Source organism: Leucopleurus acutus (assembly GCF_964270905.1).
Source record: "Leucopleurus acutus genome assembly, chromosome: 12".
Taxonomy (NCBI): domain Eukaryota; kingdom Metazoa; phylum Chordata; class Mammalia; order Artiodactyla; family Delphinidae; genus Leucopleurus; species Leucopleurus acutus.
Window position 1 is genome coordinate 33,797,291 of NC_139154.1, and position 25,342 is coordinate 33,822,632.

Sequence of the window (25,342 nt, forward strand, 5' to 3'; positions counted from 1 at the left end):
AACAGTGAAAATAATTTAGTATTTATGCCTCACACTGCTGTGTACATTTTCCTGTCTCATGTTCCTTAATTTATGTGCCAGCAGGACTTTTCTGCCGAGTGTCCTGATTGGTCATGGGCTGGCCCCAGCTGATCTCTAAGTGATTCCCTGCCCTCTGCAGTCTCTCTCCGCTCCAGGCTGACCGGTGGCTCCCTGCTGCACGAGCGTGTCACAGCCGTGTGTGTGTCTTTCACACAGTCTCCCATCTGGGCCTGCTCCTGGTCTGTACGCACGCGCTCCTGTCCCAGGCGCCTGTTGAAGGCCCACGCAGCTGTCTCCATCGAGCTGAGACTTGACGCTGAGACTTGACGCGGTTTCAGCCTCCTTTAACTCTCGGTATTATTAGTTTTCTGTGACTGCTGTAACAGATTACCACAAACGGAGCGCCTTCAGATGACACTGATTCACCTACAGCTCTGGAGGTCAGAAGTCCAAACTGGCCTCACTGGGCTGAAATCAAGGTGCTGGCTGGCTTCCTTCCTGGAAGCAAGTAGGTTTCCCTGCCCCTTCCAGCTTCTAGAAGACCCTGAGTTCCTCGGCTAGGGGCCTCCTTCCATCTTCAAAGCCAGCAGTGGCTGGTGGAGTCTTTCTCACGCTCTGTCACTCTGACGCTGTCTTAGTCTGCATGGGCTGCCGTGACAATACCACAGCGTGGGAGGCTTAAACCACAGACACTTGTCTCACAGTGCTGGAGGCTGCAAGCCTGAGATCAGGGTGCCGGCATGCTCTTGTTCTGGTGAAGGCTATCTCCCTGGCCTGCAGAGAGCCGCCTTCTCACCGCGTCCCCACGTGGTGGAGAAAGAGAGAGAGACAGAGAGCGTAGGCATGCTAGAGTGAGCCGGCTCTGGACACTAATCGTATCTTGATGGCCCTACCCTCTTAAGCACATCTAAACTTCATTATCTCCCAAAGGCCCACCCCCCACATACCATCATACTGGGGGTTAAGGCTTCAACGTATGAATTTGGTTGGGCGGAGGAGGGGAATGACACACAGTTCAGTCCCTAGCAGACACTGACTCTTCTGCTTCCCTCGTCCACATCTAAGGACCTGTGATTACATTGGGCCCACCCAGTGATCCAGGATAATCTTCCCATCTCCAGTTGAGCTGATTAACAACTTGAATTCCATCTGCAACCTCGGATGGCACAGTATCCCTGCCTGCAGGGGCTAGGAGTGGACATCTTTGTCAGGGAGGGAACAGCATTCTGCTGAACACAGTCCCCCTCTGAATTGTGAGTTTTGAGGTTGAATCAGTTTTGATTTTTCTTTCAGCCAAAACTGAAAGAGTATCTAATATTGCAGACTCTACTCTCTCTTTAAATCTTGCTCTTTATAAATAGTTTTTTGTCTGTTGATCTTTGCCCCCCAGTTAGATGACAAGCCCTGAGGTCCATGACCTGTTCTGAAAGGCGGTGTGGTTTAGGAGAAAGAGCACATGGGTGTTAAGATCCAGGAACCCTGGAGTCAGAGCTGGCGGTGCCGCTCAGAAAGTCTGTGACGCCGGGAAAGTTGCTTATCTTTCTGAGCCTCAGTTTCCTCATATGTAAAAGGAGAGTATTAATATTTCATGGGCTTGTTAGTGACGAGTAACTGAGGTAACATGAAAAAGTGACAGATGTGGTTCTGGACACATGAACAGCATGACAGCTGCAAATGTACCTCCTGTGTGTCCCTGCAGTGGTCAGCACAGAGGCCGGCAGACACATAGTACATGTCAGTAATATTCATTTGTATGTTATTACGTTTCTGCTGTAAGTTCTTACACTCTCCTCTTAGTGTAGGAGAGATCAACTTAAAATTTTAGGGGTAAACAGGATTTATACGGATTTATGTATGTGGAAGGGGCGGGGGAGTGGTTGAGATGTCTTGGAGTAGCCAGCTGTGTTATTTACAGCCTGTGAGCTAAGCATGGTTTTTAGCATCTTAGCACATATATACCCAATAACCTCTGTATTGCCTCTTGGTGCCTACAAAATCCTTTAATCTCTCTCTCTTGCTTTTAGGAAAAGTTTGCCAACCCCCGTTTTAGAGTTGCGGTTCTGAAACTTGACAGCACCCCAGAGTCCCTTGGAGATCTTGTTAAAACACAGATTGCTGGTCTCTACCCTCAGAGTTTCCGGCTCAGTAGGTCCAGGATGGAGCCTGAGTATTTGCTAGTTGAATAAGTTCCCAGGTGATGGTGAAGCTGCTGGTCTTGAAAATACCACCTTAGACACCCCTGCCCCCTCCCCCCGACTTTAAACATTGGACTGAGCCAAAAGGTTATCAGTATGTTCCCAATATATGCAAAACAATACTTTTCTTACACAATAGCAAGTACACTATGTTTGCTCCCAGTTTTCAAAAGGGTGACAACACAGCTGGATGTATTTTCTAGAACGTCTTGTGTACAGGTTTGCAAAAGCACTTATGATGATGATTTGTTGAGAAACTGTTTCTACAGTAATTTTTCCCACTTACAATAGACTATCTGACCTCTTTAAAAAAAAAAACAACCCAGTTCATATTTATTCTAATACTGTTCTTAGTCTAAACTTTCCCAATCTCTGTCTCAGCTCATAGGTGTTTTTTTTTCCCCCCAAGAAGTTGATGCTAACATTTTTCAGCTATTTGACATATCAGTGGGTGGAAAAATTCATCTTTATCAAGAAGGAAGCAACAAGAGACTTTGATTTTCACTTCTCTAGAATTACTGTATCTTAAAGACTTGGTGGAGCTATTCTTACCGAGAGTGGGATATCCCTTCTTTACCCTTTTTTAGAGAAATTGGCACATCCTGGAAATGAAAAATGCAAAGAAAGAAATGCTAATTTTCCGTCAAACCCTTACCATCTTCTGCCTACAAAAGAAAATGAGAATTTTTGTGTGTGTTTCTCCCTGTGGTTTGCAATGCTAATTAGGATGTGGCTATTAAATTAACACAGAATTGTTTCTATTGCCATATCATAATTAGGATAGAGCAGTTCAGAAGAAATATATGTAATTGTTTAGGAAGTGAAATTTCATTGTGCGTTAAGAAGGTACTGTATCTGGCATGACTTCCCACCTGTTACATAAGAGAATAACTAAATTATAATCCGCAGTGTTTGTCAAGAATAAAGTGAAGCTGGTTTTCTGCTACTTTGTTGTGGCCTTGAAAGCTGGTGCATGGAGTTTTTAGAAAGCAGTTGGGCCGTGCACATCAAGAAAAATAAAATCTTTACTGGGGATGCTCATTGCGTTGTTGCATTGCTTATCAAAGTGAAAAACTGAAAGCCTCCTATAACTAAATTAGAATATAGCTACTTGATGGAATTATGGTTATGTAGCAACATGAAGAAAAATTCTTATGATGAAGCGTTCAGACAGTAAAACTGAGGATACAAAGGATGTGTGTATACCATATCTGTGATTAAAAAAAAGAATAGATTGTAACAAATGATGATAAAGCAAAGAAAATACATCTGTATTGATGTACTTTCATAAAGTTGAGTGGAAACATAACAATAATAAGAAATCTCACACTCATATAGAGTATTGATTGTATGCCAAGCACTGTGCTAATAAATAAATACATAAGTTTAATCCTCACACCAGCTCTGTGAGTTAGGTACTATCAGTAACTCCATTTACAGATGAGGCCAGTGAGGCACAGAGGAGTGATTGGCCCAGGGCTGTCTAGCTGGCAGTTAGAGGAGCTGAGATTCAAAACCAGATGTGCTTCCCAGTCTCTCCTTGTGCCCACGGCGCCACACTGCCTGGATGTGAGCGAGGGTGCACAGGGGAGAAACACCGAGCAGCGACGCCATAGCAGCATCTTAGGTGTCATATGGCTGATGAAAAACCTCCAGGTGGTTTTGCCTGGTCACAAGTTCAGTGGGAGCCAGTACATGACAGGTGTGCCAAAGGTGAGCACAGGTGACCTTAGGGAAGTATGTAGTGCTGCTAAAAAAGGCAGTTAGTTGTCCCACTATTGTGCTGTAAGAGCAACATTTTAGGAGGAAGCTCATGCTAGAGCTGGAAACCTTGTGGTAGGAGGGGTGTTGGAAGGACCTAGGATGTCTTTGCTTGGGGAGAGTGGGAGAAGGCGCATCTGAAGGCTTTCCTCTGGCCTGAGGAAGTGAGACATGTTATCTGTTCCTCTCTCCTGGGTAGTTTCATGAGAGTAGGTTTTGACTCATATCTGAGGGGGAAGTTAGCTGGGGGAGCAGCCCCAGCGGTGAGCTGGGTGTGGGAAGGGTCCCGGCGGAGGGCTGGTTGGTGGCCCTCTGTCTCTAGGGAAGTTGCAGGGGGAGGTGGGGACGTGCACTCGGAGACCTTGAGACGTCTTCGGTGATGAGGCTCTGAGATTCTCGTTGTCTCTTCTCTGATGGCTAAGGGTAATGATTGGAACTTAGAAGGCTAATTTGTGGAATCCCGGCAGCTGTGATCAACATATTTATCATGGAAGGATAGCTCATCCGAAGGTATGCTGAGATCTGTGACTTAATGTCCCAAGTATTAACTTGAATTATACGTGGTTCGTACATAATCAAATATGATCATACTTAATTAAATTTGATTAACATGGTCATCATATTTTTTGGTAGGGGATTTATGCTCATCTAGGCTAGGGCTTTTTACCTGGTGTGTTGGGTCTATGGACAGGCCTAAAGGGTCCTTGTATCCCAAAAATTGTACAAAAAATTATGCAAGGATACCTTTTCCTAAAAAGATAATCCACAGTGTTCTTCTCATTTTTATTGTTGTCTGTGATAATGAGAAGATTAAAGAACCACTCATGTAGCCAAACCCCCATGGTTTGTGGATGGGGATACCATCACAGAGTTGGCTATTTGCCTTACTTACTGTAAAACACTGACTACGTTATTTAGCAAATATGTTTGAACGTGTTTCCTCATCTGTAAAATCCTGCAGAGTTGTGGTGACGATGAAGGAGACTCTGTAAATGGGTGAAGTCTCCCCTCTGTGAATGGTTGTTACATGGGCTTTGAGACCACTGATTTTCAGGGGGCTACTTGTCCCTGAGGCCACAGGAGTCACTTCTCTCCTGGTCTGCTGTGCTCTCCGTGGAGGTGGGCTGGGGGCGTCTGCTGTAAGTGATGGGAATTGTATCCCTCAGGTACAGTGAGGTAAAAACAGAGGGGGAAAGGCTGAGCACACCATGCAGTGGCCACACGCACGTCCTGTAACATAGCTCATCAGATGGCTTTGCCAGCAAAGGGCGTCAGTGTGATCCATGTAAAGTTTCTAATCGCTGGTGGTCCACATCCAGCAGATGTTGACTCACCTCCCTGTTGTGCCTGCCCGGCCTCTGGGGGCTCCCGGCTCACGGGGGGCCCTGCCAGTTCATTAGCAGGCGCCCCTGTCTCCTCTGACTTGAAGGAGCTCCTAGGATAAGGCGAGTTGGATGAGGCAAGCAGCTGGCAGCCCAGTTTTAATCTCATCCTCTGTTGGATTCTGAAGGAAAATTCCTGTAAGCTTCTCCTCTGAGAAGCCTTTCCTGTCCGCAGGCCCCAGAAAATGTCCTCTTTTCCCCCTCCTGTCATGTATACCACGTGGATTGTTATTGCATGTTTATCTTTGTCTCGCTAATTTGTCTTTGTCTTACTAAATTGTGTGTTGGCTGGTACCAAGCCTGGTTCATCTTTGTCCCCTCCAATTTCACTTTTCTTAAATGCAAGTCTTATCCTGTCAGTTTGCAACCTTTTGGGGGTGCCTGGGATGAAGTCCTTCCCCTGGCCCCCTCCTGCCTCTCCAGCCACGTCATCTGTGGACTCTCCCCGTGCTCTGGCCGTACGAGGCACCCCGAATTCCTCCAGGGTCATCCTCGTTACAACCTGTCTTTGCGCCAAATTGATTGGCGTGCGTGTGTCTCTCACTGGAAGCTGTTCCTTGGATGCAGGGGCTCCATGTCCTGCATCTTTGCATTCGTTAGTGCTTGCGGCGCAGTAGGCTTTCACCACCATTGGATTCTATGCTGGCATCCAGGGAAGTTCTCCACTGATGGGTATTCAGGAAATACAGGATGGATCGATAACGTTGAACGTTGATAGGTTTCTGTCATCTGAGCCTACAACATAGCTAAAGAGGGACAGAGAGAACCAGCGTAAACAGTACCTCATCCAGTAGGTCAGTCTTGATTCCTTAGCACTCCCCGTCCCCCCAGGTGCGCTGCTGCAGGAGTTTTAGCGAGAAGTAACTGGGGTTGTGTTCAGTTATTCACACAGACTCCAAGTGTCATTTTGTTGTCCTTCATATAGGGCAGGATCAAAGGATATCAGGTGATCACAGACAACAGTTTACACATTTTCATAGCCAGCCCACACCTTGACCTTCTTAACTCCATTGCTGGCTGCCTGTGCCAGACATCACCAGTCCAGGTACATCCTGTGTTAACAATCAAGAGGTCCCCATAAGGTCAGAGGGGACGCCCCAGGAAAGTCTTGATGGATATGAGTTTTGCATGAAGTTTTGAAAGTCGCAGGGGGACTTCCCTGGTGGCGCAGCGGTGAAGAATCCGCCTGCCAATGCAGGGGACACGGGTTCGAGCCCTGGTCTGGGAAGATCCCACAGGCCGCGGAGCAACTAAGCCCGTGTGCCGCAACTACTGAGCCTGAGCTCTAGAGTCCGTGAGCCACAACTACTGAGCCCACGAGCTACAACTGCTGAAGCCCGCATGCCTAGAGCCCGTGCTCTGCAACAAGAGAAGCCACCGCAATGAGAAGTCTGCGCACTGCGATGAAAAGTAGCCCCCGCTCGCCGCAACTAGAGAAAGCCCTCGCGCACAGCAACGAAGACCCAGCGCAGCCAAAAATAAATAGTTTATTTAAAAATAAAAAAGAAAGAAAGAAAGTAGGGGGAGCGCAGAGTGTTGGAGAGAGTGGTGGAATGGCGATGGTGAAGCCCCAGGGGCAAGGCCATCTTTCCATGTGCCCGGCTTGAGCGGGGCCCTGAGGGTTTGTGAAATCGGGTGGGCGTTCTCATCAGACCCTTGGTGGTGGGTGCTCGTGTCTTACCAGAGACGATGCAGATGCTCAGGTTAGGTTGCAAAGGCTGTCTCTATCATGTCAACTTGTGCAGGAGAAACTGGTGGAGAAAGACAGATTCTGATACCCTCAGTAGGCACGGAGAACCAAGGTAACTGAGCCGTTGGGGCTGACATTTCAGGTTTCTCTATTTTGTTTATTCCTTGTGTTGTTGTTTTCTGATTATAAAGATAATATGAGCTTAGTTTAGAACATTTAAAAAATTCAGAAAAGCATTAGAACGTAGTCACAGCCTGGCCAGATGCCACCCTCTGTGAGATGGGAGGGGCCGAGCTGCAATCTTGGTCTGAGGTCTCCCGGGCTGTGACCCTGGCCATTCGGAGCTTCCGCCTGGCCTAGGTATCTCCGCCACCACAGTCTGTCCCCTCCTCTGCGAAATGCCCCTCAAGGAGGGTACAACGATGCACGGAAAGCACCTGGCCTGCACCAGCCTCCGGGTGCCGAGCACCTGCTCTTTTATCACTACCTTAGCATTTTGATGTCCTTTCCTTTCGGCCTTTCTCTACATTTTACCTTTTACAAAATTGAGATGAAATATATAGTTCTGTGTCCTGCCTTTTTTTTACTTGGCATTCTATCCTGACCATATTCCTACATCATGATTTTAAAAGCTTACATCATATTCCATTTTGTAGAGACACTGTTCTTTAACCATTTCCATTTTGTTGGAGCTTAATACATTTTCAGTTTATCAGTTCTGCACATACATCTCTGATCACTTGATTATTTCTTTAGGATAGATTTCTAGAAGTGGGAGGGGATGGCAAAAAATGTTTTTAAAACTTTTAATGCAGATTACCAAATTGTGAATGGAAAGATTTTTATCTGGGATGAGTCTAGAAATAAAGTGCTAAAAATGGTTTTCTCCCATGAGGTGTTCACAGGGTAGAGATCCTGTTGAGAAGCGGGGATTATCTTTGACTCCAGGAAATTGCTTTCCCAGGAGCTGTCTGCCGAGAGTTAGATCGGGTGATGTGCGGGGCTGACAGCTTGAGGGGAAGTGGCCTGGCCTCCTTGACATTGAGTCACGCAGATTATCCTGACGTTACAATTGTGGCTCACATTTGAATATTAATCCTCATCTGGGGGGGTCTTTATAAAGCTCTACTGCAGAGAACATATGTCTCTCCTAAACCGTGCCCTTGGCGGGGCTGTCTGTGTGGATGGTTGGCGTGTGCAGTGATGTGGATGAGTTTACCTCAGCCTGACCCCTGCGTGGCCAGGAGCGGGGGGTTGGAGGGTCCTGGCCAAGGCGAGCACCGTCAGGCTGCCTCCCCCTCCACCTCCAACATGTACCCCCATTTGTCTCTGGTTAGGGCACTTGGACTTCGGATTACCAGCGCGTGTGCTTGGCTGGAGGATTGTAGCACATTTCTGTTAGCCTAGAGCCGAGAATAGTGACCATGTGGCGAGCAAATGAAGAAACGCTTCCTCGCCTGGTTGGGAGGACTTGCGCGGACCGGAGGCTGGAAAGCGGAGTTCTAGTTCTCGAACTGCTGCCGACTAGCTGTGTGAGCTTGAGCAAGTCAGCGCCCGCTCTGAGCTTTGGCGTCCTTGTCTGTAAAGAGGGGTCTCTGGGCTGGCTTTCTCTTCGGGATCCTTCGGACTGTAAAGACCCAGGAGTGGCCCCAGGTGGGTAGGACGGGGAGGCTGGTGCTGCCCGGAGATGGCTTTGCGTCGGGAGCTGGGTGCAGGCGGAGGCTCGAAGACTGAGACTCAAGTGTCCACAGCCTCTGAACACACAGGACTCCTTGCTGTTCCCCTGGGGTTGATACCTTCCTGTTCCTGCTCGTCTCTGTCTGGAAATTCCCAGCTGACCTTGGAGCCCCAGCTCAAACGTCCCCTTCTTGGCGTCTCTGAATCCTCAGCCCCAGCACGTCACAGGCCATCGTGCACGTGTTGGTGCATCTGTCCTGAGACATGGGTCGCACTCGTCTCGTGTGCACCCAGCACGCCATCACAACCCGCTGCAGGCTGGCAGCGAGGAGCAGGCATTCAGGTGGACTTGAAGCTGGCGGAGATGAGTTGGCCGTGGGACCCTTCTTGTCCTTCGGCAGCACTGGGCAGGTGGCTGGCTCCCCCGCCGTGCTGTGGCCCATTGAGCAGGAGTAAAAAGGCTGCCTTTTCCCCATTTGGGTCCAACAATTTTGCTTGACCTATATGCACTGGGCCTTCTTCTTGGTGTCAAGTTTTTTTTTTTTTTTTTTTTTTTTTTTGCTGTACGCGGGCCTCTCACTGCTGTGGCCTCTCCCGTTGTGGAGCACAGGCTCCGGACGCGCAGGCCCAGCGGCCATGGCTCACGGGCCCAGCCGCTCCGCGGCATGTGGGATCTTCCCGGACCGGGGCACGAACCCATGTCCCCTGCATCGGCAGGCGGACTCTCAGCCACTGCACCACCAGGGAAGCCCGTATCAGTTTTTAAAAATGACATAATCAAGTAAACTGGAAGGCACACAACAAGGCCCAACCCTCACCTCTAAATGCAATGTGTGCACATGCTCGCTGGCTCCGTAGCAGATTTTTCTGTTAGTCTTTCATTTCATCCCCTTGCATGGATTGGTGGAAGGTCTGACCTTTGTGTAGTGAGGTGTGGGAAATGGGAGGCTGTGGGATTAGAACTGGGGAGAAACTGGGGTCTCATCTGCTGTGGTCTCAGCAACTCCGGTTCTCATTTTCCCAAGTCCCTCCCACATCAAAGATTCTTGGATCTGGTTCATTAATAAGAACCAGAGTTAAAGATACAGTTGAATAAGGGGGAGGTGGGAGAGGGAGCTCTTTTTAGAAGCACAGTTTTGACAGTTCTGTAAATAAGAGATGATAGAGCCAGTTTGGATTCTTTCCAGAAAGTTTATTCCCTAGCCATTTATTTTAGGTTCCTATTTTAAATTTAGTTTTGGCTAAAGGAAAATAAAGACACTCAAGGACTTTCTAGTAGGAACATCTCAGACTTTGGGTGACATGGAGCAGTAGGCCAGTCGGATACTATGTAGTTACGGGGCGTTTACTGTGCTGACAGTGGGCACCAGGCAAGCTGTTACAGGGAGACACGGAGACACGGGGCTGTGGTCATTATCAAGAAGCTTTAAAGTTGTTTGCAAGAAGAGAAATTTGTCTTAGAAACTCCAACTAGATCAGCGTAAAGAGGTTCCCACTGACCTAAGCTGGGACAGTTTGAGCATCAGAAAACAGTGATCACAGTGGATCAAAGTGATTTAAATATAAATACATGAGATGATGGTGACAATGATCCAGAACACTCATTGATCACCACTGGGGTTGCTGGGATCAACACATTATTTTGCTGATTTAAAAGGGAAAGAGGGGCTTCCCTGGTGGCGCAGTGGTTGAGAGTCCGCCTGCCGATGCAGGGGACGCGGGTTCGTGCCCTGGTCCGGGAAGATCCCACATGCCGCGGAGCAGCTGGGCCCGTGAGCCATGGCCGCTGGGCCTGCGCGTCCGGAGCCTGTGCTCCGCGACGGGAGAGGCCACAGCGGTGAGAGGCCCGCGTACCGCAAAAAAAAAAAAAAAAAAAAGGGAAAGAATTTTTATAAAAAAACGTGACCGATACCATGTGGTCAGTTGAAAGGCCCAGAAGAAGGGATGAAAGGAAGTGCATCTGTCCTTCCTGGTGCCAGAACCGGAAGCCTCGCTGGCTGTTTCTCCTCTGCTGGTTTGCTGGACTGCCCGTGGAGAGAAGGCAGGTTCCTCTCTCCAAGGTTGTCACAGGCTGGGGGCAGCCTGCGTGAACACAGGATGGATTTGACCCTTCCCCACCTTCTTCCAGCTGTGTGATCCTGGGCAAATCATTAAACCCCTCTGAACCCCACTTTACTCAACAGGTAGTAAGGATGATGCTTTGACACCTTATAGTCTTATTAAGTTTCATTGAACGAAAGGCTTGTAGGCCACCTCACGGCCTTTACTGAAGCTGATTCTCTGCCTCCTCCCTGTGGGTGCTCACCTAGAGCAGCTGTGAGGGTCCAGGATCATTTTGAAGGCAGTACTTGGCTCCCGAGGTAACTTTAGCCTCCGCATTCCTGTTTCTCTCTCCCAGGGGAGTGACATCAGCACCAGATGTCTGCTTGTGGCTGCCACGCCCTTCCAAAACCACACTGGAATTGCCCACATCTTGACGACCAATTTTGAAATAGTTATAAAATAGCGTGTGGTTTGAAAGGAACTGCCCTTCACTGTTGACCACATGTTCTAGAATTATAAGTCGAACAAAATAGGTGTAACTGATCCACCTCTGAAATGGAATTTTAAAAATCTAAAACTTGGGTACTTTTGGTTGTGGCAAGGTAAGCTATTTTTAGAAGGAAACACACATCAGTGTAGTAGAGTCGGGGACAGATGGGCTTCGGGATCAGACAGACTTGGGTTTGCACCACAGCTCTGCCACTTTCTGGCCCTGTTTCCTAGGACAGCTTACTTGATCTCCTTGAGTCCCAGTTTCCTTTCAGCATTGTGAGAAATAATGCATGTCATATATAAGTTGTTGTGAAGTCTAGGAAAAAACATATGGAGACCATTTGTGCTCAGTACAGATGACATCTGTGCTGCTGTTAACTATTGTCAGTTCTGGTGGGCGTGTATGTGTTGGGTGTGGTTGAACTGCCTATCCTCACCCACATTCTTTGATTCTTACCTTAACCCTGTGAGTATCTCCCCGTGGGGTCTTTGTCCTTCACGTGGCTGAGACAGCGCCAGAGGGAGTAAATACGTGTGTTACCAGGTCGTGCACGTTTACTGGGAGGCGTAGGCTTGAAGCCCAGACCTTTTGAGGGCTCTTCCTGCTCTGCCGCCCCTTCGTCACGCTGTGTGTGTGTGTGTGTGTGTGTGTGTGTTTCTGCCTCAAGTCGTTTGCTGAGTATAGTTTAAGAAATACATTTAATGTATCCAGAACTTTCAGGCTCTTTTCTGGGATGTAAAAGATGATAATAATAATAGAAAGAAGGAAAAGGAAAAGGGCCTAAACAGTGAAATTAACGTTCTCTTGTGTTTGTTAGATCCACACAGGCATCCCCTAAGGCACCCGAATGCCCCCGGAAGTCGAGGGCAAAGTGCTTGCCTGGTAGGGTCGGTGGACACACGGTCCATGGATCCGGGGATCCGGCTCAGCCCCAGGGCCGCCTTCCGCAAGCACATGTCCCCTGTGTGCTCCGGTTGTCAGGCCCAGGCACCAGCACTGCCGACAGTGGTTTTGTTGCCCTGAGGAGTTGATTGGGGCACTGCCAGGGGCTTTTCAGGATCTGTTCTTTGGCAAAGAAGCTGCAGCACTAAGGCTTTCTGTGGCCTCCTGGCAGCCCTGTGCCGTCCTCCTTGTGGGAGCAGAATTCTGAAGACGTGGGCAGCCTGAGGGGGGTGTGTGACCCTGCCCAGTGGAGTCCCCATGCAAGGTGACACGCCCGCCCGCCCGCACTGATGTGCCTGTACAGTCGTCGTGTTACATTTCTGATTGGGGTGATGAGGGAGCAGGAATCAAATGTCCATGCCAGGAAGTTGTTTTATTACAGACTGGCTGGATTCATTTAAAAATGCTTGACCCAGAAGTGAGGGAATCGTGTCCAGCCACATTGGCTTACCAGAATTACCTGTGTCCCCTTCCCACCCCAGCTTCTGACTCAGAGACGGGACTCCAGCTTCTACAGTTTGACAGAGATCTGTGTATGATTTCGACGTCCAACAGGGCCTGGGAACCACAGAGCTGGAGACCCGGAATCCGGGTTTTTCACCCTTTAAGGTGCTGCTTTGAAGCCTGATGATGGTCATATATACCTTCAGATGGATGACCAGCTTTTGCTTTTTCTGATCAAACGACATGCGTCTTGTCTTACTTATATTTCAAGCACAAAGATGAATAAAACTTAGTCCCTACCCTGGAAGCACTTCCAGTGTGCTGGGAACCACGCTTACCAGTTGGACATTTGGAATGTGACACTCTGAGCGCAAGTCCAGGAAGGTGCCAGGGACGTGGGGCAGAGGCACGGAAAGACCCCCAGGCAGAGGATGTGTCACGGGCAGTGGCGCCCTGGCCTGTGGCCTGTGCTCTGAGGACCGTGGCTTTTCCGGTGTTGAAAGGAGAAGCTAGGGCATGCGGCTGGGTGAGCGTCACGCCAGCGGCTGGGTTCCAGCAGAGGACTGGGTCTGTTCTGTGTCTTCTGCCAGCGTGTGGGCTACGGAGGAGTCCTAGGAGATGGGGAAGCGTGGGCGTCCCCGGGGGTCTCACCCCGGGAGCTGGAGGCTGTGGCACTCGTGCGAGGCTCTCTCCCTCCTGGTCCTTGCGCTTGTTCTTTGGGATCCGTCGCTGGCACCACGGGTGGTTGTCAGGACAGCAGAGTTATTTCTGTTCGCGGTGTGACTTGGCTTTTCTCAGATTTTCAGGCTGTAAATGTGTTCGATTTTATCCACAAGAAACTGGTGGGGGGCAGGGCTAGAGTGGTTGAGGCCTTGACAGCACCTCTCCCGTTGCTGTTGCAGCGCACGTGGAAAACGAAGAGCAGTACACCCAGGCTCTGGAGAAGTTCGGGGGCAACTGCGTGTGCAGAGATGACCCGGACCTGGGAAGCGCCTTCCTGAAGTTCTCAGTGTTTACAAAGGAGTTGACGGCGCTTTTCAAAAACCTGGTAAGTGTCATGATCGTGTGCAGCGAACAGGCAGCGTGGGAGGGGCCCGAAGTCGCTCTAGCTGGGAAGGTAGCTCCCTAGACGGTAATGAAGGTTTGTTTGGAACACGAGGAATACGTTTCATAGCTCCTGTGGTACCGAAAAGAATTGTATTTCCTGTACGCGTGAGGTCACTTTGGAATAAATTTTTAGAATTGTGATTTTTACTCTCACAAGACTTTCAGATTTAACTCGGCATTTTAAAGCTGTGCAGCTGAGGCACAAAATGGATAAATGCATTCGTCTTCTTAAGGGCCTCTGACTTCAGTTTTCAATAGTTCCTAAACTGTGTAGAATAGTCTGTTTCTGATAATTATAGTAGGTATTTAAACTTAACAATATTTCATAAATATGTTTCAGACCCGTCTTACACAGCAAGGTAACCTATAATCAGAGCACAGACATTACCGTGAATATTTAAAGGCCTTTTATGCCCTCACATGCAGAGCCTAAGAAAAGTCTCACTTTTTAAGTGAGTGGAGATACGGACTGAGTACTTCTTGCCTGCGGTAGGTGCTCGGTAACGTGGGTGAATGGACTCTTCCTTGCACTTGGCAGCGCTGTGCCGTCCTCACTGTGGGAGCAGAATTCTGAAGAATTGAGCAGAGAGGGGGTTTGGGACCCTGCTGAGCGGTTTCTTCCACAAGGGGCATGTACGTCGGGATGGTCCCGGCATGTCTTTCCTGTTTTTCTCCCCCAGCTTCTCCCAAAGGTCGTGGACAAGCAGACCAGGTCAAGAACTCAATAATGCTTTCTGTGTAGGTCGCAAACAACAGTGTCTTTTTCATTTCTCCTGTCAGCAAGCTTATAACAAGTGAAAAAATAGCTCATCATTCTTGAAGCGGTGATGATGGCGGGTCTGTCAGTCTGCTTGTAGAAGGGCAGGAGCAAGGGACACATGTATGAGTTAATAAGGAGGAAGGGAAAGAACTGGATCATGAAGGCTCTCGGTCTCCCTCCCTGTCTTCACTTGTAAAGTGTTTCATTTGGAAGTGGTAAATATAAAAAGCTGTTGCTGTGCTTAAGTTTTTTACTCGGGTTAATTTGGAATCTCTTGGGGCCTTTGTCAGGTTTGTCACCCGTTTATTGCTGCCCCAAACAGGCTGACAGCATGCAGGGCACACAGTGGAGCCCAGCCCCTTTCCAGCCCCACTGCCCAGACACTGGCACACGGCTTGTTAGGGCCTCACCACTGAGTCACAGTGGAGCTTTTTTTTTTTTTTTTTAAAACTGGGGAAGCTGCACGGTCCTGGGGAAGATCTATAGATGCTGACGTGTCAGGGGTCGTCTAGTGTAAAATCAGCCCGCCGCCTCATCTCCCAGACCCTGGGCGGGGGGGCGGGGGGTAAGCCCCTTCCTCACCCCCTGAGCTGCCAGCCAGCTGCTTCGTGCCTCTCTCTTAAATATGAATGAATGGCCTCCAGAAAGAAAGAGACCAAAATAAACAGAAGAAAGAACTTGGGGAAAACAGAGACAATGCAGAGAGCAGAAGAAAACTTTAAAGAAATTATACTTAATTCCTCAGAGAAATCAGAAGAGAGAATGGGATGAAGCTTGTCGTTAAAAAAGGGGAGAGACAATCAATATAAGAAAATATAAAATTGGAAATCCGATGAGAAGTGTTAGAGTAAAAGAAATCTCTCAGAAAATAGATCAAAAGGACCAAAAAAGACAAAAGAGTGGGAAATAGATGAAAGACGAGTCAGGGATTAATTCTCAAGGTCCGGTATCCAACTGACAGGCGTTTTCAGAAAGAGAGAATAGGAAACAGAGGAGGATGCCGTGAATGCAACAGAACAAAAGATGGTTCCTGAGACTGAAGGATTTTCATCTCCAGATGGGAGGGCCCAGGACAGTAAGGGAAAAGGACCTGCCCCAAGGCACCCCCCTGTGAAATTGCAAAAGATCTTAACCGCTTTCAGAAAGCACACGGAGGATTAAGCATCACAATGCCATCGGTGTCTCAGCAGGTGACCCTGAAAACTTGAAGGCCCGGAGCATTGCCACTAAAATCCCAAGGAACGTAATTCTAACCTGGAATGAGACCCACCACCTGAGCGTGAAATTCGAATTAGAGATGTTTCAGCCGCCTAAGGCTCCAGACGGTTTGCTCCCAAGCATCATTCCTGTGGAACTCCTAAGGGTTGTGCTTTAGCGGCATGAAGAGAGAAGCCAAGAAAGAGGAAGACGTGTGAGTCAGGGAACAGGATCCAGCCAGAAAGAAAGCAGTGAAAGGGGTCCCAGGGGGATGGCAGAGGGAAGCCCTAGCACGGCGACTGAGCAGGCAGCCTGGAGACAGAGGCACGGGAGGCCAGGGTCACCCCTCCCCAGCCAGCTCTTGTATCTTCATTCAGCTGATCTCCACTCAGGTTTTCTCAGCTGTAAGATGGAGATGGTAACGCCACGCCTGGTGTTGGAAGCAGCACAGCCAGTTGCTTTTACACACCTGAGCTTATTTACCCCTTGTAACGATCCCATGAGGTGAATCAGCGTTGTCCCCACTTTGTAGATTAGGTAACTGAGGCCCCGGTGGTTTAAAGGGCTAATCTCTCTCGGGACAGGTCTGAGCCCTTGCCAACTTTTGGACGTGCGCCTCCAGGTGTGGAAGGGCCCCGCCTGCGTCGCTCCACGTGGTGGAATCCTACTCGAAGTAGCTTGTCCTCAGTTTTAACATGAGCAGCTGCACAGTTACACAAAAGCAGCCCCTTCATTTCTCGATTTTCCGCAGAACTAAAAGCAGAGCAGGGCCTGGACATTGTGATGGGCACATTGGCCACTGCCCCATGGCTCTGCCACTTTGGGCACATCAGAAATCCCCTCCAGGCCTCGCTGTCCTCCCCCTTCCTACAGTGAGGGACTTACCCACGGCCGTCACTTCCTGAGCACGCGCGGCACTGTCAGCACTGTGCACTGGTTCTTCCTCGTTCACTGAGTCCTCCTGTCAGCTGCACTAGATCCCTCACATTACCTCCGTCTCAGATGGGGCTCGTAACCGGCAAGGGACAGGTTAGGAGTCACATCTGGGTCTTAAAACTCCAATCCCATGCTCTTTGCACTGTGGTATTTAAAGGATTTAAGGCCCCTTGTCAACTCCTTAAATCCAAGGATTTAAGGCCCCTTGTCAAAAGGGGGCAGAACGGAAGGGAAGGCAATGCCGGGTGAAGTGTAACATAAAGAGAGATGCCCAGCGGGCCGAACTGCTGCAGCCACGAGCAGCCAGACACCTCAGTTTCCTCACCTTAAAACAGTGTGAGAAAACCATTCCCGCCTCACCGGCCAGCATCAGGGTGACAGGGATAAGCGGGAATTAGAAATGTCACCCCACAGGTGACATTTCAGTGTCGTTACGGTCGGGTAGCTTACTAAAGCCCGGAAGACAGTAGCTCTGAGTCCACGCGCATGACTGTAGTTTCTGCTTGTACTTTATGGAGTTAGGGTTTTTGATCCTGTTTCCCAGCAAATACCTTATTTGTGCCCAAATTCATGTTCACCAGGCCGGGCTTTCCAGGCCAGGGCTGGTGTTGAAGATCTGCAGCTGTAAGGACGCCAAGTGGCTGCTTCTAAGAAGCTGTCGCCGAGAGTGAGTTGCTTATAGGAGAATTCTCCTTTTTTGGTATTTTGTATACCATTCTTACTCCTATTTTTGGTCACATCTGTCCTATCTCTTATTTTTAAAGCCTTGCTTTTGCTTTTCCTCAAGCGTTCAAAAAACATTTCAGTTCTGCATGGCCAAGACTTTCAATCCTACCTCTTGCCTAGAAAGAATAATAATTACCACCTACCTGCTCTTCAGCATGAAAGAATGTTTATAAAGCAGTTGGACCGTCTCCAAAGAAAGGCCAGCTTAATATAAAGTGAGATTTTGTTACTAAAGGGTGAGATTCTCACCTTCAGAGAGTCTGTGAATTCCTCTGCGGTAATGCAGGATAAAGGGAAAAACAAGGCAGCTCCAGAAATGTAACATGTGTGAAATTAGTCTGGTTATAAAGTCAGGCCAGTCTCCTCGGTTCTTTTCCTCTTACCAGGAATTTGAGGTGGTTGTGAGAATCCTGGAAAGATTTTCCAGGGCCACTTCTGTGTCAAGAAGTGGCCTTTTAAAGAACGGTTGCATGAAAGCACATTCCTGAAAGGCCGTTTACAGGTATGTCATCTCCGTCTCTGGTTTCAGAGAATCGCTTGTGAGATATGTACTCTTGGTCCATAGAACCTGCTCCAGGTGAGGGCAGGGGCCGGCGGAGGCTCAGCCCAGGACGGAGTTCCAGGGCGAGAGCCGAGAGTGGCCCTGGGGTTGAGGAATTTCACTTCACTCACCCGGAAAGAAGAACCTGAAAGTCCCACTGACCAGCATGCACAGAAGTCATGTTTTTTTTCGTTTGTTTGTTTTTCCTTTACACAAGTGATTGGAGTTAGAAGACATTATAGCCAAAGAGTGAAGAGCTAGTCAGGTTGTTGAGGAGAGTGTGGCTTTGTCCCTGTGATGTGCGCAGGGCCTGGCGGGGAGGCCTGCCCACCTGCTGGTTGGTAATATGGTGGCGCTCTCTTCCCAGCACCCTCGGGTCGGTCGACAGGAGCTGATTCCCCACGTTAATAAAGCTCATCGCGTTGCTTAGCGTAGAGCTCTCTGTAGCAGAGGTCCTCACCCTCGGTGCTCCCGTAAACTTTCTTCTCTTTCCACTTCTTCTATTGAAAATGTCCGATATTTTAAAATGTATTACATTCTTTCTTTTAAAGCATTTTTTAATTGAAGTAGAGTTAACTTACAATGCTGTGTTAGCTTCAGTTATAGCAAAGTGATTCGGTTATACATATATCTATTCTTTTTCAGATTCTTTTCCATCAGTAGAGCTCCCTGTGCTGTACAGTAGGTCCTTGTTTATCTTATGTATAGCATTGTGTATCCGTTAACCCCCAATTCCTAATCTATTCCTCGACCCCTACCCCCTGTCACTCTCCCCTCTGTAAGTTTGCTTTCTATGTCTGTGAGTCTGTTTCTGTTTAAAAATGTCTTACATTCTTTCTTATTCAGCATGGGCACTGGTCATATTTTATCTTCTGGGGAGGAAGGCTTACCGTTGTTTGGGGCATAAATTAAGGGGCAGCACTGAAATCTAGAGAAGCTCTTGGTGCCTGGTACCTGCGGTGGGGGAGTACCTGCCCCTAGATTGGTGCCAGACCGTCGGCTTTCCCATTTTCAACATTTACTTTTTAATATTTTGACACCCTTCTCCCTGCTAATTGCTGGCTTCTACCGCTCTTGGTGCCTTGTTCCGCAGCGCTGTGAGCTGGAGGACGCGATGACCAGCTTGTTAGGCTTGTACGCAGAGCAGGAGTCTGTAAGCTTTGAGTGAGGAGCGCTTGAGGGCTGGGCCTTCTCTAGGGGAACAGAGTTCCTGGATGGACCTACTGACAATTACTTTGGACGCCTAGAAATCTCTGCCACCAGTTGTTTAATCTGGCCTAATGCATGGCTGGAAATGCTCTGAGACTCACAAGGCTTCAACACTGCAAGCTGCTTCCTACACTCAGAGATCCTTGACCAAAATGAAAGCGCGTCCTTAGTTTGACCAAAACGACAAAAGCAGTAAGGCTACTGTCAGAGCCCTGTGTTTGGTTGTAGCACAGCCACGACTGTGTGTAAATTGTACTTTGATACTATTTTTTTTGGGAAAGGCAGTGCCACCTCATTGTAACCGCTGTGGTACACTGGCTGCCTGAGGTCAGAGAAAGTGGGAAAAGCCATGGGGGAGAGGACAGGGTGGGAACAAGGCCTTGGGCCCAGGAGGAGAGCTCAGCTGAGAAGAGTGACTGATCGCCTGCTGAGGGTGGCCCGGCTCTCTGGGCAGCAGGGCAGTAAGCGCTCATTGCTCCCGTCTGGGCCACTTTTATTAGGATGCTGTGTGTGCCAGGAAGGCCCCAGGACAAACGCCACGGAGCCCCGAGGGCGCGGCCCCGGAAGGTGGGGCGGTGACTCTCCCGCGGCCTTGGGTGCTTGGGTCCTGGGTGGGGGTGGGTTGGGGGCCTGTGGGCCACCACAGGGTCCGTCTGCATCTAAGCTCCTGGCAAAGTTTGCGAGCACATTCCTGGCACTTGCCTTTAAGAGCTTGTCAAGTGCGTGGAGGACGTGCTGTTACAGGATAACCATTTGAAAGCATTAGCAAATTCAAACCAGGGCTTGTGTTTGCTTTCTTCTGTCACCGTGTATTCTCTCACTTGCTGGCTCTTAAAAGAACAACTGCCACGATGTAGGGCACCTCAAACTTTAAAATCTTTTGCCAAACCTGAGGGATGCTGTGTGGACAGGCTGGAGTAGGGGGTGTGAGTGAAGGCGGAGGGTCCGCCGCACCCGGAAGGCAGAGGAGCAGGAGGGGGGCGGCTGATGAGTGCTGTTGGCCTCGGTGCTGGGGACGCCACAGTGACTCTGCCGTGCAGGCAGGGGACAGTACAGTAGCAGAAGGAGAGACACGCGGCGGGAGTTCGCTGCTCCAGGGGCAGGCTGCTGGTGGAAGTCGCAAGGGAAGGTTTCTGTGATGGGAGACACTGGCGCCTACTTCTAGGCCCCGGGGGAAGGGGCTGGGGGCTGGAGTTGATGGCCCCAAAGAGAGGGGGCTGGGAGCTGGGGGGCTCGGCGTCCTGGGTCTCCTCCTGTTGGTCATTGGTCATTGGCTCAGCCAGGACTCAGGCCCCTGCCTCCCTGGGACCTGGAGATAAATTCCAGGTCCAGCCTCTCTGGGTGCATTTCCCTTTGGGAATTTCCACTGTTTGTTAGTCATTCCTTAAAATCTAAAACTTGACAAACAACATCAATACCTGTATAGTCCCGAGTCTGGTTTACAGAGCACTTGGACGTAGTTTGTTTCATTTGCCTCCCTAGGGTCCTAGTCTTGCCTTGCCCTCATGTGGAGTCATCTGGGGCCTCGTAGAAATGCAGGCTCCCGGGCCCTTGTCCCCTAGGCCTGCTGAAGCAGAATCTCCATTTCCCCAGGGCACGAGTCAGCCCATTGAAGTCTGAGAAGCGTTGCCCTAGAGCAGAGGTGGACCGGGAGCCCCAGCAGGACCTGGACCTTGTGAAAAGGCCACACCCACACCTACTTAAAGGCGATTCCCAGCTTTGCGCCGGGAGGGTTGCTAGAACCCTCCCTGTTGGGAGCCGTTTCCCAGAGTTCCTGATCCATCCGCATTTCTAATCAGTTCCCTGGTGACACTGACCTCGTTGGTCTGGAACCAGCAGCCGCTTCTGACTCCTCCCCTGGGGAGCCTGAGGCCAGGGCTCCGGGGCCTGGCTGAGGACACAAGTATCCAACCTCGAATTCTCGGAGGCAGTAGATTCGAAAAGCTGCTTTCGTTTTCGGTGGGTGGCTTAACTAAGCATTTTACCATCATGGGGGTTTCAGAAGAAGCTGTGGATTGATGAATCCTGGGCCCTTCTGTGCTGGCCCCCAGAAAACGCGGCTTTTCCAGACGGATGCAAGTAGGCTGCGGTGTGTGGTTTCATCATCCGTTCTCCAGTGGAAGAGGGTCACTATTTTCTCTCCACTTAGAACCTGAAAGATCAAAGCTGTGTGACTGCCAGAGATGCAGCGTTAAAGGCAGAAACCAGGTCAGCTGTTTCCCCTCTTTCTTGTGGTGTGAAAGTTGCCAGTGTTTTTGGCAGCTGCCCAGTTTTGATCTTTCAGTTTGTGTTAAACACTCAAGATCTGCGTGGGCTCCCCCGTCTCCTTTGATTAAACAAACCATCAGAGTGACCCTGGTGCCGAAGAACCAGGCCTGGGAGCACGTGTTCACGAGGGCCCCATGTGAGAGCAAGACTGTGTGTGTGTGTGTGTGTGTGTGTGTGTGTGTGTGTGTGTGCGCGCGCGCGCACGCCATAGGCCTTGGCGGTGTTGTCGCCGGCCCCCGGGGAGAACTCACTAAAAATGAAAGTGAGCTAGATGGTTTTCCTTTGCAAAGTGTTTCCCTGTACGTCCTGATGTAGATGGTACCTCCGGTCTCACAGCCTGCCCCGCTCCGGCCGTGGGTCACGTGTGAGTAGCAGTGACCGCTCTGGAGGCCGGTTGCCTATGGCAGTGAAATGATGGGAAGGGCTCTGGCCTCATTCTCAGCTCAGCTGCTGCTTAGTTGTGGGATCTGGGGGCAAAGTGGGTGGCTTAACTCTCCCTCTGTTTCCATTTCTGTAAAATGGGGGTAACACCGACTTCTCAAAGCACTTGTGAGCCTTACATGCGATTAAGTGGCCCTGAGCCATTTAGTGATTTATTCAGGCCACTTCACCTGGGACCTTCTGCTTCTCCAAAAGATTTTCTGTCTGGATGTTCATTCTTTCAGATAAGCAGCCTTCAGGAAGAACATAGAAAACTGTGCTTTGACCCTGCCAGGTGCCTGCCTCGGGGCCTTTGTGTTAGGAATTCCCTCTGCCGGGAATGCTCTTCCACCAGGCTTTCATGGGGCTAGCTGCCTTGCTTCCTTCATACTCTGCTCCACGTCACCTTCTGAAGAGGCCTTCCTGGTCACCATTGGAGAGTCCCATCCCACAAGTAATCAGAGCAGCCTTATATGTAAGATTTGTAGTAGCCCCCAAACTGGAAAGAACTCAAAAGCCTGTCAGCAGTTGTCTGGATAAGCCAGGTGATGGACAGCTGTTCAGCAAGAAACGAGAATGAGCCGTTTGTGCAGCAGCACGGATGGATCTCAAAGCGAGTGTGAAAGAAACCGATAAAGAGCAGTGCGTGCCGTAGAATTCCATGTATAGAAAGTCCTAGAAAATGTAGATTATTCTGTGGTGACGGACGCAGATCAGCGGTTTCCTGGGGACCGGAGATTGGGGAGTGAGCAGCTGGGAGGTGGGAATTGCAAAAGGGTGCAAAGAAGCTTCTGGGGGTGATGGCTACGTTCACTGTCTGGATTTGGGCGATGGTTTTGTGGGTGTATGTATGTGCTATGACTTATCAAATTGTGCACTTTGAATATGGGCAGGTTATTGTACATCAGTTACACCTTCAGAGATGCTTAAAAATTTTTTTAGGCTACTTGTCTGAAGCATTGCTGTCCACCAGAACTTTTTTTTTTTTTTTTTTTTTTTTGCGGTACGCGGGCCTCTCACTGCTGTGGCCTCTCCCGTCGCGGAGCACAGGCTCCAGACACACAGGATCAGCGGCCATGGCTCACGGGCCCAACCGCTCTGCGGCATATGAGATCTTCCCGGACCGGTGCACGAACCCGTGTCCCCTGCATCGGCAGGCGGACTCTCAGCCACTGCGCCACCAGGGAAGTGCCACAGGGAAGCCCCACCAGAACTTTTTGCTTTGATGGAAATGGTCTGCATCTGCTGTATCCAGTATGAGAAGCCGCTCAGCACACATGGCTCTCGGGCACCTGAAATACGCTAGCGCAACTGAGGAATTCAGTTTCCAACCTGATTTCATTGTAATCCATTTACATCTGAATGGGCACATGTATCTAGTGTCTGTCATACTGGACTGCACAGGCGTAAAGCCTTACCTGCTGCTATAACACCCCCGGCGGTGCCACGCACACGCACAATCCTGGGTCTCAGGCTCCAGCTCCTGGAGAAGACTCGAAGCTTCCTCAGGTGCTGGCTGTTTCCCAGGTACATATCCTTGGCTAATGCCAAAGCCTCCGCTAAGAATGCCCTTAATTGAAGCAGTGAGGTCTGAGGTCTTTTTGCAGCTCTCCGCCCCCTGGCACGGAGGTGCTGCCAGTGCCTATGCCCACGTGAGCAGGTGTTTGCCCTTCTTTGAGGTCTTGATTCTACCTCTGACTCTGTGATTGAGCAGCATTTGCCCAAGTTAAAAAGAAAAAGCCCTGCAGACCCCAGCGCTCTGTCTCTGGTTTCTCATAAATTAGGCGTATTAAAATAAACGCAACAACACAGGCGCCTTTCAGGTAAGGCTCTTCGGCCATGTTTTATATATGGTCTTCTAGGAAAAGCCGACTATCCCCACAGAGGGTTGGACACTATTAAGGGTTTTTGAGGAGAGCCCTGGGAAGACCTGGTCTTTTCTAGACTCCTGAGCCTGGAGCTGGGAAGATTCTGCCCAGCAGCTTTTCTGTTTTGGGTCTGTCTTCTCTTTGCTGCTCCTTAAAAATAGAGCACTCTGATACAAAAATCCTGTCTAGGTTCAGGCTTCTCGACAGACCCCCAGCCAAGGAGAAGGCAGCACTGGGGTTCCCGGGGTCAGGCTGGAACCAGGGGCGGAGCTCTGGCTGGATCGGCAGCTGCCGGTAACCGGTGACAGAGACGAAGGAGCCGCCGAGACACTGACCCTGTGGGCAGGGGGAGCGTCACGGGGAAGGGGGGAAAGCTTTTTAGAGAGTGTGGCAGTGGCAAAGCTCGCGGGTCAAGGAGTTTTAAGACCCCCCTCCCCCGCAAAAAATAGAATAATTAGGAAGACCATGTGGAAAGATGGCTATTGCCTGGCGATATTCCCCCACCCCTGCCCCATCTCCTGGTCTGTCTGTGTTTGCTAATCATCTATGACGTTACGCAGGCTGCTCGCGATCTCTGATAGCCCTGTCTGCCTGTCTCCCCACGACTGAATCATTCTCCTTCTGAGATTACACACATTGGACTACTTGTCAGCTCATCTTGTCAGACATATCCAGGTGAACCCAGGAAAAGGGAAGACAGAGCAGGGAGGGCTGTGACTACGGACTGTCTGTGTGCCATTGGTATTAGATCCATACTTACTAGCAGCAGTTAAGAGTAATAATTTGTATTCAGATCATGCTTGGGGTTTCGAAAAGCCATTTTACTTCATATACTTGTTAAAAGCAAGTCAGAGGATAAGAGAAAGCCCACTGCTTGCTTGGTGCTAAGGGAAATATTCTAGTTGGGTGACCCAGGGGTAATTTAACTCTTCCCAGCGATCATAACAGTTTTATTGCTCATAAATCGAGGCTGGAGCCGCTGAGCACAACGTGTGTGCAGTGATCTCCTGGCTGTGGTTTTCATCTCTCACGGCCAGAATGGAGATGGTTCGCTCAGCTGTGGGCCTAAGGCTGCTGGGCGGCCCCAGTACAGGCAGGCAGAGGGAGACCCAGAGCGAGCCCATCCTTCCTGCTTCAGGGCGCTCTTGCTGAGACAGGACATCTGGGCACCAGCCCATGGTTCAGGGCCCAGGCAGAGACGAGGGCCAGTCATTTCCTGGACGCTCACCCTGAGTCAGAACGCGTGTGTGCTGCGCGGGTTCCGTACCAGAGCAGGAAAAGGCAGAGGGCGGGCGGAGGCTGGTGCCAGGAGTGGAGGGGCTTTGTTAGGAAGCCCGCTGACGGGGACTCTGTGCACGTTTGTAATAATTTCTTAAAAAAAAAAAAAAAAGAAAGCCTTATAAGGTATATTTTATATATCATAAAACTCACCCATTTCAATTCTACAAGTCATTGATATCTAGTAGCTTTACCAAGTGATGCAACCATCACCTTAAACCAGTTTGGGGACATTTTCTTCCCCCCAGTAAGGTCGCTCCTGTCCCCTCACAGTTAATCCCCATTCCCACCCCCAGCCCCAGGCAACCGCCGATCTCCTTTCTGTCTCTTTTGCAATCATTTAGCTAATTAGTTTCTGATTAGAGGAGTAGTAGTTTCTTATTT

The 25,342-nt window shown here is 49.7% G+C and overlaps 1 protein-coding gene across 2 annotated transcripts in view; it reads left to right on the forward strand.

Moving 5' to 3' along the window:
* The window catches only part of ASAP2 (ArfGAP with SH3 domain, ankyrin repeat and PH domain 2), a 156,796-nt gene that overhangs the window by 58,706 nt on the left and 72,748 nt on the right, over positions 1–25,342 (forward strand). For both annotated transcript variants that reach the window (XM_082851598.1, XM_082851599.1), the window contains exon 3: positions 13,551–13,696. In XM_082851598.1, the coding sequence (XP_082707724.1) occupies positions 13,551–13,696 (146 nt within the window). The remainder of the gene's footprint in view (positions 1–13,550; positions 13,697–25,342) is intronic.